This window comes from Thamnophis sirtalis, unplaced genomic scaffold (genome assembly GCF_051295495.1).
Source record: "Thamnophis sirtalis isolate CommonGarterSnake01/CBP01778 unplaced genomic scaffold, rThaSir2_p1.2 scaffold_13, whole genome shotgun sequence".
NCBI lineage: Eukaryota > Metazoa > Chordata > Lepidosauria > Squamata > Natricidae > Thamnophis > Thamnophis sirtalis.
Genome location: NW_028261393.1, coordinates 39,776,770 through 39,788,834, shown reverse-complemented (window position 1 = coordinate 39,788,834; position 12,065 = coordinate 39,776,770). Strand labels below are relative to the sequence as shown.

The 12,065-nt window shown below is 43.9% G+C and overlaps 1 protein-coding gene across 1 annotated transcript in view; it reads right to left on the bottom strand.

The window, feature by feature from the left end:
- Window positions 1-11,055, bottom strand: part of CHRDL1 (chordin like 1) — a 49,831-nt gene extending 38,776 nt beyond the window's left edge. Inside the window, exons 1-2 of the mRNA XM_087727028.1 lie at window positions 10,913-11,055; window positions 800-944 (exon numbers count right to left, since the gene is read on the bottom strand). Coding sequence (XP_087583154.1) covers window positions 800-887 — 88 coding nt within the window. The 5' untranslated portion in view covers window positions 888-944; window positions 10,913-11,055. The remainder of the gene's footprint in view (window positions 1-799; window positions 945-10,912) is intronic.
- Window positions 11,056-12,065: the final 1,010 nt, after the last annotated feature.

Below are 12,065 nucleotides of genomic sequence, written 5' to 3'. Positions count from 1 at the left end.
AAAAATTAGTTATATTATCTGAATGCCTAGCCCAGATTTGTAATTCATTTAAGCCTGTTGGGTGAACCAAAGTTGAGTTGACATCTGGATAGCAATCGTTTAAAAAAACACACCCCCTCAACAGATAGTAAACAAGACTGATTTTGCATTTATCCCAGCAGCCCACTTTGACCAAAACAGTATCCATTTGTTATGTTATTAATTATTTTAATTAATACAGAGTTTTTGGGGTTTGGGGGTTTTGTTTTGTTTTGCAAAGGAGAAGATTTTCCATGGGGAAAAAAAAGACTTAACAGTGGAATATTTTGCAATGGGGGGGGGAGGGGATGAAATTCAGAACATTTTTCCATTTCATTTGAGAACATTTGTTTGGAGAAAATATTCCATCTCACTTTGCTGTGGCTGGATGGAGATCAAACAAGTAGGTGGTAGTGACCATGGTCTCGGCTACTTTTGGGTTGGGGGCAGTGTTCGATATCCAGAACCAAATCTGTTGCCCTTACTCTTTGTTAGGCTTTGGGGGTGCGGTGGGGTGGGTAAGGTATGCAAAAGCATGCAAATCATCCTTTAATGTTAGTTTGAAGAAAGCAGCCCTTCCCCAATCACGACCGTGTCTCTTGATTAAAATTCACTTAATTAATGATCATCAGAAGGACCGCTCCTGTGGATTATCACTGCTCTCCAATTAGCTCACAAATCACATGCATGCATGTCGGCCCCAAAGGCTGATTCTGGATGCCTTCCCACAGCCAAGAGTTAATTACGGCTTCACGGCGTTTACCGTCAAAAGCATACTTACATTTTCCTGGTTCCGTTTTACTTTCCTCCGTGAAAATGAGGCAAAGCAAACAGATGCAAATCAAGCGGATGTGTTCCAGATTCCACATTTTCTTCGTGGAGGAAAGGGAAATAGGAGATCTGTGGTGTAAAAAAGCTGTGCGGCTCTAGGAGAAGAAATATACAGTCTTATTTAGAAGGGAGCCTGCTCTTCACAGTGAATTCTTGCAAGAGAATTATTTTTCAAGTGAAAAAAAATGAGTTGAACCAGGAAAATGGGACCAGAACTGGCCTTTGTTCTCCTGCAAAGTTCTCAAGAGGCATTTTGCCAGGTTGATATGCCTGCTTTGAGAGGGTTTCTGTGCTGCAGCATGTTTTGGAATACATTATGAGCATGCTTGCACTTAATGCTGCCCCCCACCCCCACCTAGGGACATTGGGGAGAAATTAATTTAATTGGCATTGAAATGGAAGGCTTATCTAATTTTATTTTTTGAGGCAGAACCCCAATCGGTACGCAGCTAGCACAGGAAATCGTCAGTTGCTCTCTACAGTATTTCTAACGTAGTTTGGAAATAATGATTGTGTTAAAAAGGAAAAGAAATCTGTAGAAAAAGCAAGTATTTGGGGGAAATAATGAACAAAAGGCGTCCAAATTGTTTGAAAACTGGGTATATGGACCATGAAGCCACAATATGCCTGCCTGGAGAAATCTGCATCATCAGAACATAGAATAACAGAGTCAGAAGGGACCTTGGAGGTCATCTAGTCCAACCTGCTGCTCAGGCAGGAAACTCTAGTGCAGTGTTTCTCAACCTTGGCAACTTGAAGATGTCCGGACTTCAACTCCCAGAATTCCCCAGCCAGCATTCGCTGGCTGGGGAATTCTGGGAGTTGAAGTCCGGACATCTTCAAGTTGCCAAGGTTGAGAAACACTGCTCTAGTGGTTTCTCAACCTTCCTAATGACGCGACCCTTTAATACAGTTCCTCATGTGGTGGTGACCCCCAACCATAAAATTATTTTTGTCGCTACTATGTAACTGTAATTTTGCTAGGATAAATAATTTTTTCATTTATTTGTAATTAGAAATAAATATTTCACAACATATAATTACATATTGTTTTTGTGATTAATCACTAATCTTTAATTATGTTCAATTTATAGCAATAAAAATACATCCTGCATATCAGATATTTACATTACGGTTCATAACAGTAGCAAAATTACAGTTACGAAGTAGCAACGAAAATAATTTTATGGTTGGGGGTCACCACAACATGAGGAACTCTGTTTAAGGGTCGCGGCATTAGGAAGGTTGGGAACCACTGGTCTATGAGTACAGCCACAGGAAAGCAAGTTGAAAGCTAATTATTTGAGCAAATCTATTTTTAAAGAGCAATGCACCAGCTGCTGCTTTGTTTTGGAATATCAGAGGCATCTTTTCATTCCAGTGGCTCAAAGGAAGGGTAGCCTGAGGTGAAAAATGTTGTGAGAACCCACATATCCAGGACACACAGCTGGGGCTGCACATAACCTTTATTTAATTTGAAGTTTCCATTTTTTTTCAATAAAGAGCCATAATTAATTTTTAATAGGCAACATGCATTCTCTCCCTCGCCCAGGCTGGGGAAACCTTTTTAAAAAAAAAATAAAAAAAATTCTGGGTCAGTTGTTGCAACTATTTTGCTCTTTTTGATTTATATCCTCTTTCCTTTGAGATCCACTAAAATCCAGGCTATGCCTCTGCTTTAAAAATGGGATTGAAAGACCTGGAGCTGTGATGGCTAAACTTTTTTTTTTGTTGCGTGCCGAAAGCATGTGCGACGCCCCCACCCCCCCACATGCATGCACACGTGACCTGCCCACATTCTCCACGCCCCCCACGCATGCTCATATTTATGATGGTTGCAGTATCCTAGGATCATGTGATCCTCTTTTGCAACAAGAAAAGTCAATGGGGAAGCCAAATTCTCTTAACAACCCTATTACTGGCTTAACAACTGCAGTGGTTCACTTAGCAACTGTGGCAGGAAAATTTGTACAATGGGGAAAAATTCACTTAACCAATGTTCGCTTAGCAACTGAAATCTTGGGCTGAATTATGGTCCTAAGTTGAAGACTACCTGTAATTTATTTCCCCAAATTTCACTAACAATGCAAGGGGAATTCTAGCATTTCCTTATATGAGCCTTATTTAAGAGGTCTTCTGGGATGCTTTTTTGGCTTCTGCAAATCTACTGTAGGACTAACTTTTACAATCAAAAATAGCAAGAACCTTTCTTATTATCCCTGCGTTGTAAATAGAGTGAAGAACTGAAGATGGGTTGAAAAAAAAAACCATCTTTTCTTTTGTTTCATTTAAAAAAATGTACAAAAGAGTTTCCCATCCCCCAGAAATCAAAACCCTCCTTCTTGTCTCCAATGTGCAGCTCCTGGCCACAAGGAGCAATGGGATGACAAGAATGTGCAGCATTCAAAATCCCAACTCAGCCACCCAACACTGCTGCTGCTCCCAAAATTACAACGTTTGAATCTCCAGGCACTTGTCTGTGGGAAGGAGTACATCGTCTGCAGGTTGTCTGTCCGTGAAAGCAGCCACATTCTGATGACACAGGCTGACCTCTAAAAGCTAAGTCAGGTCAGATCTGATTAGATAGATCGATAACCTTTGTTGTCATTTGTTACTGAGGGCACACTGGCACACATTAAAAATGAAATTCTGTTGCCTGCTCTCAAAAGTGTACACATACTTAAACATATATACACATGCTATATGCATGCATGCATGCATACATACATGCATGCATACATACATACATACATACATACATACATACCAGTGGTGGGATTCATTTTTTTTACTACTGGTTCTGTGAATGTGGCTTGGTGGGCATGGCTTGGCGGGCATGGCAGGGGAAGGATACTGAAAAATCTCCACTCCCTCCCCACTCCAGGGAAAAGATACTGCAAAATCCCCATTCCCTTCCCACTCCAGGGAAAGGATACTGCAAAATCTCCATTCCCTCCCCACTCCAGGGAAAGGATACTGCAAAATCCCCATTTCTTCCTGATCAGTTGGGACTCAGAAGGCAGAGAATAGATGGGGGGTGGGGCCAGTCAGTGGTGGTATTTACTGGTTCTCCAAACTACTCAAATTTTCCGCTACTGGTTCTCCAGAACTGGTGAGAACCTGCTGAATACCACCTCTGATACATACATACAACAAGGAAAACAGGTCGTGAAAAGGATGTGTTGCTTGTATGCTGTGCCTGGATAGATGGAAGTGAACTGCCAAAAATCATTTCTGCCATCCTCACCACTCTCTGCACCGCCTTCCTGTCCGAAGCAGTCATTTCAGACTGTAGTGCAATATGACATCATCCATCTATAGAAAGTGGTAAGGACAGGGTGAGGACGATAAACTTTTTTCATATGATGCAGCAAATGCAGGTGCTGCTGTGCCCGTTTCACCAGTGTCTTGCTTTTGAGTGACCAAGCCAGCCTACTCATTAGTTGCACACCCAGAAATTTGTAATGGCAAAGGACACCGTCAGGAAATAGCAATAGCACTTAAGACTTATATATCGCTTCATAGTGCTTCACAGCCCTCTCTAAATGGTTTACAAGTGTCAGAATTTTGCTCCTAACAATCTGGATCCGCATTTCACCAACTTCGGAAGGATGGAAGGCTAAGTCAACCTTGAGCCGGTCAGGTTCGAACTCCTGGAATTAGCCCCCAATACTCCATTCTAACCACTGCGCCACCACAGTTACAATACCAAAATATCCAAAATCTCTGTTTAAGATTTGGCATTTTCTTTTGACCCCAAAGCAACTTTTGCCTAATTAATGATCTAAAAACTCTCCAGAAGCAGATTTTCCCAGGTTTTTTTCTGAACTGACCAAAGCTGGACCATGAGAATCAGTTTGGTGCAGTAGTTAAGATGCTGCCCTAGAAACTGGGGGATGGTTAGTTCTAGTCCTGCCTTAGGCATAAAAGCCCATTGGGCCAATCATCAGGAGATGGTGAGTTCTAGTCCCGCCTTCGACATGAAAGCCAGCTGGGTGAGTTTGGTCCCATCATTCCCTTTCAGGAACTAATAAATAAATAGAATCAACTGGTCTCATGGACTAAGTTTGTAAAATATGCTTGGCTGGAATGTGGTTGGCAACTTTTTTTTCCTCCAGTGGTTATACAAACACAATCCATCTGCTGAGCCCCGTGAGACTGGCAATTTTTAACAAAGATTGAGCAAGGAGAGTGGGGAGGGGAGGATTCAGGAGAGATGCTTCCCCTGTGGGATGCAAGGCTCTGATTCACTGCTGGTTTCACAAGTCACACCAAACCATGGCTTATAACTGTGATTCCCTGAGTGCATAATGTTCACACAATATTCTAAGTTCGAACCATGGTTTAGAACAGGGGTCTCCAAATTTGGCCACTTTAGGACTTGTGGAATTCAATTCCTAGAATTCCCCAGCCAGCTATGATTCTTCCTCAAATAACACCCTCCCCCCCCCAGTCTAGTTGCCTTTTGAAAAAGCACCTTTGTGACAACTGTCACTTGGATGACTGAGAATCTCCACAGACAGCTTGGAGTTGAAGTCCATAAGTCTTAAAGTTGCCAAGTTTGGAGACCCCTGGTTTAGAAATATTCATTTTAGCTGGGCTTGGATCTTTAGTTGAGTAACCAGTACAAAGGTAAAGGTTCCCCTTGCACATATGTGTTAGTCATTCCCGATTCTAGGGGGCAGTGCTCATCTCTGTTTCAATGCCAAAGAGCCAGCGCTGTCCAAAGATGTCTCTGTGGTCATGTGGCTGGCATGACTAAACGCCGAAGGCACACCAAAGTAGTACCTATTTTTCTACTTGCATTTTTACATGCTTTTGAACTGCTAGGTTGGCAGAAGCTGGGACAAATAACGGGAGTTCACTCCATTATGCAGCACTAGGGATTTGAACTGCTGATCTTTCTGATCGACAAACTCAGCATCTTAGCCACTGAGTCATCGCATCCCTTGAGTAACCAGTAGGACCTGGTTAATACAGTATTAAAGTGGTGAGTACCAGGACATCTCAAGGCTACAGGAAAGTTTCTCAAAGTTGGCAACTTTAAGAGATGTGGACTTCAAATCCCAGAATCCTTAGAATTCTAGGAGATGAAGCCCACACATGTCAAAGTTGCCAGGTTAGAGAAACATTGGGCTATAGGCAGGGGTGAAATTAAGCAGGTTCTGACAGGTTCTGGAGAACCAGTAGCGGAAATTTTCAGTAGTTCCAAGAACCAGCAAATACCACCTCTGGCTGGCCCCAGAGTGGGGTGGGAATGGAGATTTTGCAGTATCCTTCCCCTGCCAGGCCCACCAAGCCATGCCCACAGAACCGGTAGTAAAAAAAAAAAAAGAATTTCACCTCTGGTTTTAGGCCTGACTTTAATGCTCCAGAAAAAGACCATGTGAAGACATCTACACTCTTGCAAGAATTAGAATTAGAATTAGAATTAGAATTGATTTTATTTGTAGGCCGCCCTTTTCCCTGAGGGGACTCAGGGCGGCTCACAGAAAACCAGGGAGGGGGGAATACAACACTAAGACGACAACACATAATAAAATAATAAGCAACATGCATACAACATTCGGGCGGGGTAATGGTCCTTATCCCCAGGCCTGACGGGCGAGCCAGTTCTTCAAGGCTGTGCGGAAGGCCTGGACGGTGGAGAGGGTACGAATCTCTACGGGGAGCTCGTTCCAAAGGGTCGGGGCCGCTGCTGAGAAGGCCCTCCTCCTTGTAGTTGCCAGGAAAACCATCATGGTCGTGTCCAGGACCAAAGGCTCAGCTGCCATGAAGAAGGCTTTACCTTAACTGGGCACCAAAGTTTGCTAAACCTGGCAGCTCATTCTAGGCACTTCTGGACCAGACTAAGTCAAATTGCTGTCCCCTTGTGCTCCAAGACTGATTAAAACTAACCTGTGATGTGCTTTACTTTTGCCAACCATAAATGCTGTCAACCTGCAAGGAACATCACCAGAAGATCACTCATGATCACCTCCAACTGACTACAGAAATAAACAAGGAAGGTGAACCACTGCAGGAGTAAGAGAAAGTACCACCACCTTTGCCACAAAGAGCAATTTGATATAGTGGTGAAAGCAGCAAACTAAAAATGGCAGTGGGTGAGTTCTAGTCCTGCTTTAGGCATGGAGCCATATCTGGGGAACTTTAAGCTAATCTCTCCCTCTCACAAGCCTACGAACAATCCTAGGGACAAAACATTTCAAAAAACGTTGCCAAGAAAATGCAGATTCTTCTCCAAGCAGCTACCAAGAGTTCAGACTCATTTGAAAGAAATGAATGCTAGCTTGGTATGGTTGTTAGTGGCACCAAGATAGAACAAAATGCTAATTCTGCCTTAGACATGAAGCCAGCTGGGTGATTTGGGGCCAGGCCCTTTCTGAGCCCCAGGAGAAGGAAGACAAGGGCGAATCACTTCAAAGAAATGTTGCCAAGAAAACTGCAGGGACTTGTCCTGGCAATTGCCCCAGAGTCAAGACTGAATCATAGCCCACTCACCCCCAAAATACCATCCACCCTATGCAAAATAGGGGGGGGGAACCCTACATTACCAGAGTCCCTCCACTCTTTGTGGATCTCTACCCACCCAATTCATTCAGCTTTCTGGGGGAAAACAGACCTTTAATCTAAATTAGCTTTCAGTCCAAAACCTGACTCTTTTATAATTAGCAAAGCTTATCTGTGTCCTATAGAAAATAATATGAGAGGAGACTGTGGTTTTGGATGAAATGGAGAAATAACCTTTTTCTCTGTATATCTAAAAAGGTAAAGGTTCCCCTTGCACATGTGTGCTAGTCATTCCTGACACTAGGGGGCAGTGCTCATCTCTGTTTCAAAGCCAAAGAGCCAGCGCTGTCCGAAGACGTCTCCGTAGTCATGTGGCTGGCATGACTAAACACCGAAGGCGCACAGAACGCTGTTACCTTCCCACCAAAGGTGGTCCCTATTTTTCTACTTGCATTTTTTACATGCTTTCGAATTGCTAGGTTGGCAGAAGCTGGGACAGGTAACAGGAGCTCATTTCATTACGCGATGCTAGGGATTTGAACTGCTGAACTGCCGACCTTTCTGATCGACAAGCTCAGCATCTTAGCCACTGAGCACCATCTCCCCTCTGAAAAAACAGACCTTTAATCTAAATTAGCTTTCAATCCAAAAACCGACTCTTTCATAAAAGCTTATCTGTGTATTATGAAAAACAATATTAGAGGAGACTGTGGTTTGGGATGAAATGCAGATATAACCTTTTCTCTGTATATCTAAGCATCAACGATTGGAGGCATGACATCCTGAATAGATTAGAAGGGGGCGCATTGCTCAGGAAGAACACGGTAGCAGTTTTTCTTTGTTTGATGGGAAGAACTGAAAGAAGTTACCAATGCACGAGGAAGATTAAAAAATGCAGATTGGTTTGTGGTGGTAAGGGGCCCCAGCTCTATATAATAGGTTGATTGGGGGGGAGGGATAAGCAAAATATTGATTGGCAATATGCTTACATTGTTATGACTTCAATATGTTTCGGCCAAACTTTGAAACGGAACAATCTAAAACCTGATCTGCTTTAAGAAAACATGCAAAACCACAGATAATGTTGATACACTGTGCTAAACCATAATGTGCTTTGCTTTTGTTCTGGTGCGGTTTGTGAACCCAACCACCATGGTCTTGTTAAATTAGGGTTTTGAGTACTTTAGGTCAATCCAATCCATTCGGTTTACTCAACAAATCATGGTTAATGAAGTTACGATTTTAGGTGGCACGAGGCCCAGGGAAACTCAAGTTGCATTTTTTTTAAAATGAAAGGATTTATCATGGGAAAACCATGGGTAGGATGGACTCACAAAAGATTTTCCTACATCTGTGTGTCTCTGTTGGGCTAGGGAGCTGAGATTCTTTCTCTCTCTCTCTGGCATATTTTGGCCCCTCAGAAAAATATGCAAGAGATACATAGAATTTAAAAAATAAATAAATTGCAATATTTATGAGTTTACCAATAACCTCACCCAAAGGAACTATAAAATTGTGCAATAGCTTAGTGACAGCAAAGGTGATTCTAGCACATATGTCTACCCTGAAGTCCAGTTTGCTTACACCGGGGTGTGCACATGACTGCATTTTGATACTTTCCATCCCGTTTCTCTGTGTTAGAGGTAGTCCTTGACTTAAGACTACAATTGAGCCCAACATTTCTATTGTTAGGTGAGACATTTCTTAAGTGAGTTTTGCCCCATTTGATGACCTTTCTTGCCACAGTTAATAAATGAATCACTGCAGTTGATAAGTTAGTCACCTGGTTGTTAAGTGAATCTGGCTTCCCCATTGATTTTGTTTGTGAGAAGATGATCATATGACTTGGGACACTGCAACCGTCATAAATATGAACCAGTTGCCAAGCATCTGAATTTGGATCACATGATCATGGGGATGCTTCAAAAGTCATAACTGTGAAAACTGGTCATGCCACTTGTTTCAGTGCTGTTGTAACTTTGAATGGTCACTAAATTAATGGTCATAAGTTGAGGACTACCTGTAGTCTCTGGCAGTCAAAAAAATCAGGAGTCTGCTAGTACCTTTTCTGACTAACAAACTTGATTAAAAGACATCTGTGGTGTTGCAGTGGTTAGAGTGCAGTACTGCAGGCTACTTGTGCTGACTGCCAGCTGCTTGCAATTGGGCAGATTGAATGTCACCAGGCTCAAGGTTGACTCAGCCTTCCATCCTTCCAAGGTGGGTCAAATGAGGAGCCAGATTGTTGGGGACAAGATGCTGACTCTGTAAACTGTTTAGAGAGGGCTGTAAAAGCACTGTAAAGTGGTATATAAATCTAAGTGCTATTGATATCTGTTTTGGTGAGCTTGCAGCCTTTTAATAAAAAGTGTTAGTTGAGAAAACTACTACCAACCACTTGATTTTTGAAAGCAGTCCTAAGCACACATACCCAGCAGCGAACCAAAGGAGACTCACTAGATATTAATTAGAACAAAGAGTCAGGAGATTGTGTACTCATTCATGATAAGAACTAAGCTAAAGTCACACAAACACAAAAGCATATTCTGATTGAGCATAATGTGCAAATCTATTGCATGTCGAGTCTGGGATCACACATAAGACTGGGGTTACTACAGTCTTACTACTCCAGTCGCTACTAACTGGCCCCAATCCCTTTGCTCTGAGTGAAGAATAGTGGCTCAATGTGTGGCTTAGCAGGTCCTGTGAATCCACCCAACTAATTTTACCACCTCATCATCAAAGGGTACGAATCCAGTTTTTCCAAATGAAATGACCGTCCAACAATTCAGTTATGATTTTTTAAATCCAAAGTTTATCTAAGATAAAAGTTCTCTCTGGAAAGCATGGATGTCTTCCTTAGAATCACTACTGATTCACCAGCACTCCCCTCCCTGGTTTAAAAGGGGTACAAGTCAGTCTCTCTCTCTCTCCCTCCCTTCCTCCCTCCCTCCCTCCCTCCCTCCCTCCCTCTCTCTCTCTCTCTCTCTGCCAATTTTCTGCAGTCTTCTCTGCCTAACTTAGTTAGGCTCATTGGTGAACTATAACAAGAGAGAAGGAGAGGGAAAGATGAATGGGCAGAAGGAAAGAAGGAAGGGAAGGAAGGAAGGAAGGAAGGAAGGAAGGAAGGGAAGGAAAGAAAGAAGGAAGGAAAGAAGGAAGGAAAGGAAGGAAGGTAGGTCTCACTACTCTTAGTCCATCACTTTCCTACTACACCACCAGTTCATCTCTAACCTCCCCGTGCTGACTAGGGAATTGAGCCATGAAGTAAGAAAAAAAAAGGACACAGAGAGGGAGGAAACAGAGAAAGAAAAGAAGGGTGGAGAGAAAGAGAAGGACGGAAGAATGGGCAGAAGAAAGAAGAGAAAGAGAGAGGGAGGAAAGGAAAGAAGAGGAAAAGAGGGAAGAGAGGGGAAGGAAGGAAAGGGAGAAAAGAGTCAAGAAAAGAGGAAAGGAAGGCGAGAGAAAGAAAGCAGAGGAAGGACAGAAGAGGAAAGAGGATGAAAAGAGCGAAAGAGGGAAAGCCAGAGGCAGAAAACGGGGCTGCGCTCACCTGCTCAGCCAGCCGTCTCTTCCTCCGCGTCCTTCCCGGAGAGCCAAAGCGGAGAGCGGGCTGCCTCTCTCTTCTCCTCCGCCAGGCGGGCGCGCTCTTCCCACGGGCACAGCTGCAGCTCCTCTGGGACCGCCGCGCACTCCTCTTCCTCCTCTTCTTCCTCTTCCTCGCCCGCAGGGGGCAGATATAACGGCGCGGAGGCGCCCCCGCCCCTTTCCGAAAGAAATGCGCTGGTGCTGGGTGGGTGGGGGGAGGCTTCTCAGCCGCGGCGGAGTTTCCAGACTGGGGGGAGGAGGAAGAGGAGGAGGAGGGACACCTGCACCGTCCGAACGGGCCCGGCTCCTCCCAGCCCCGGGGAAGGCCGATCTGCCGGCGCGCCCCTCTGGCTGTGCGCCTTCTCACGCGACGCTTCCCCGAGTGGCTGCTACGCTGCTTTCCTTCACCTGCCCACCCAAAGCCCTGGAGTTTCACCTGTCTCCGCCCCCCCCCCCCGCACCCTGAGGGAAGCGGGCGTGGTTTTCCCCCAAGGCACCTTTTGGCTGGGGGTCCTAACAAAGCCGCCAGGGGGAAAACCTTGGTTGGGTCCGGCTTCTGATCCCCCCCCCCTTTATGGGCGTTAGAAATAACCCAGACCTGGAGGGTCTTGGAGGAAGAGCGGTAACCAAGGCAACAGTAAGATAAAATTAATCGAGTTTCGGCAAAAAGAAATGAAGTTGAGAAAGCATCTTGGACTTGAGCCTCCTTTTTTTTCTTTTTCTGGAAAAGTTTTTTTAAAATTTTGTTCTCTATATACAATTATAGGCATCATTCACATAGTTATTGTTCTTTTTTACATTTGTCATTCTTATACATTCATCGTTCCATTTACAGGGTTATAATGTACCATTTGGGTTGCTTTGTTTACCATCCCTTGCCTGTTTTGACACCACCTTCTTTTCCCTTTCTTTTCTCCCTCCCTCTCTTCTCTACTGTCTTCCTTCCTCTTTCCTTTCTGTCTTCCCTTTCCTCTCCCCTACTCCTCTCTTCCTTTTCCCCTTCCTTCCCTCTCCTATCCTCACCTCGTGAGCCTCCTTTTCTGAAGCTACAGGGGGAGAGAGGGGGAAAAATTGGACTTGCAAGATTTTGTAACTGTAACTATAATAAATAAATAGAA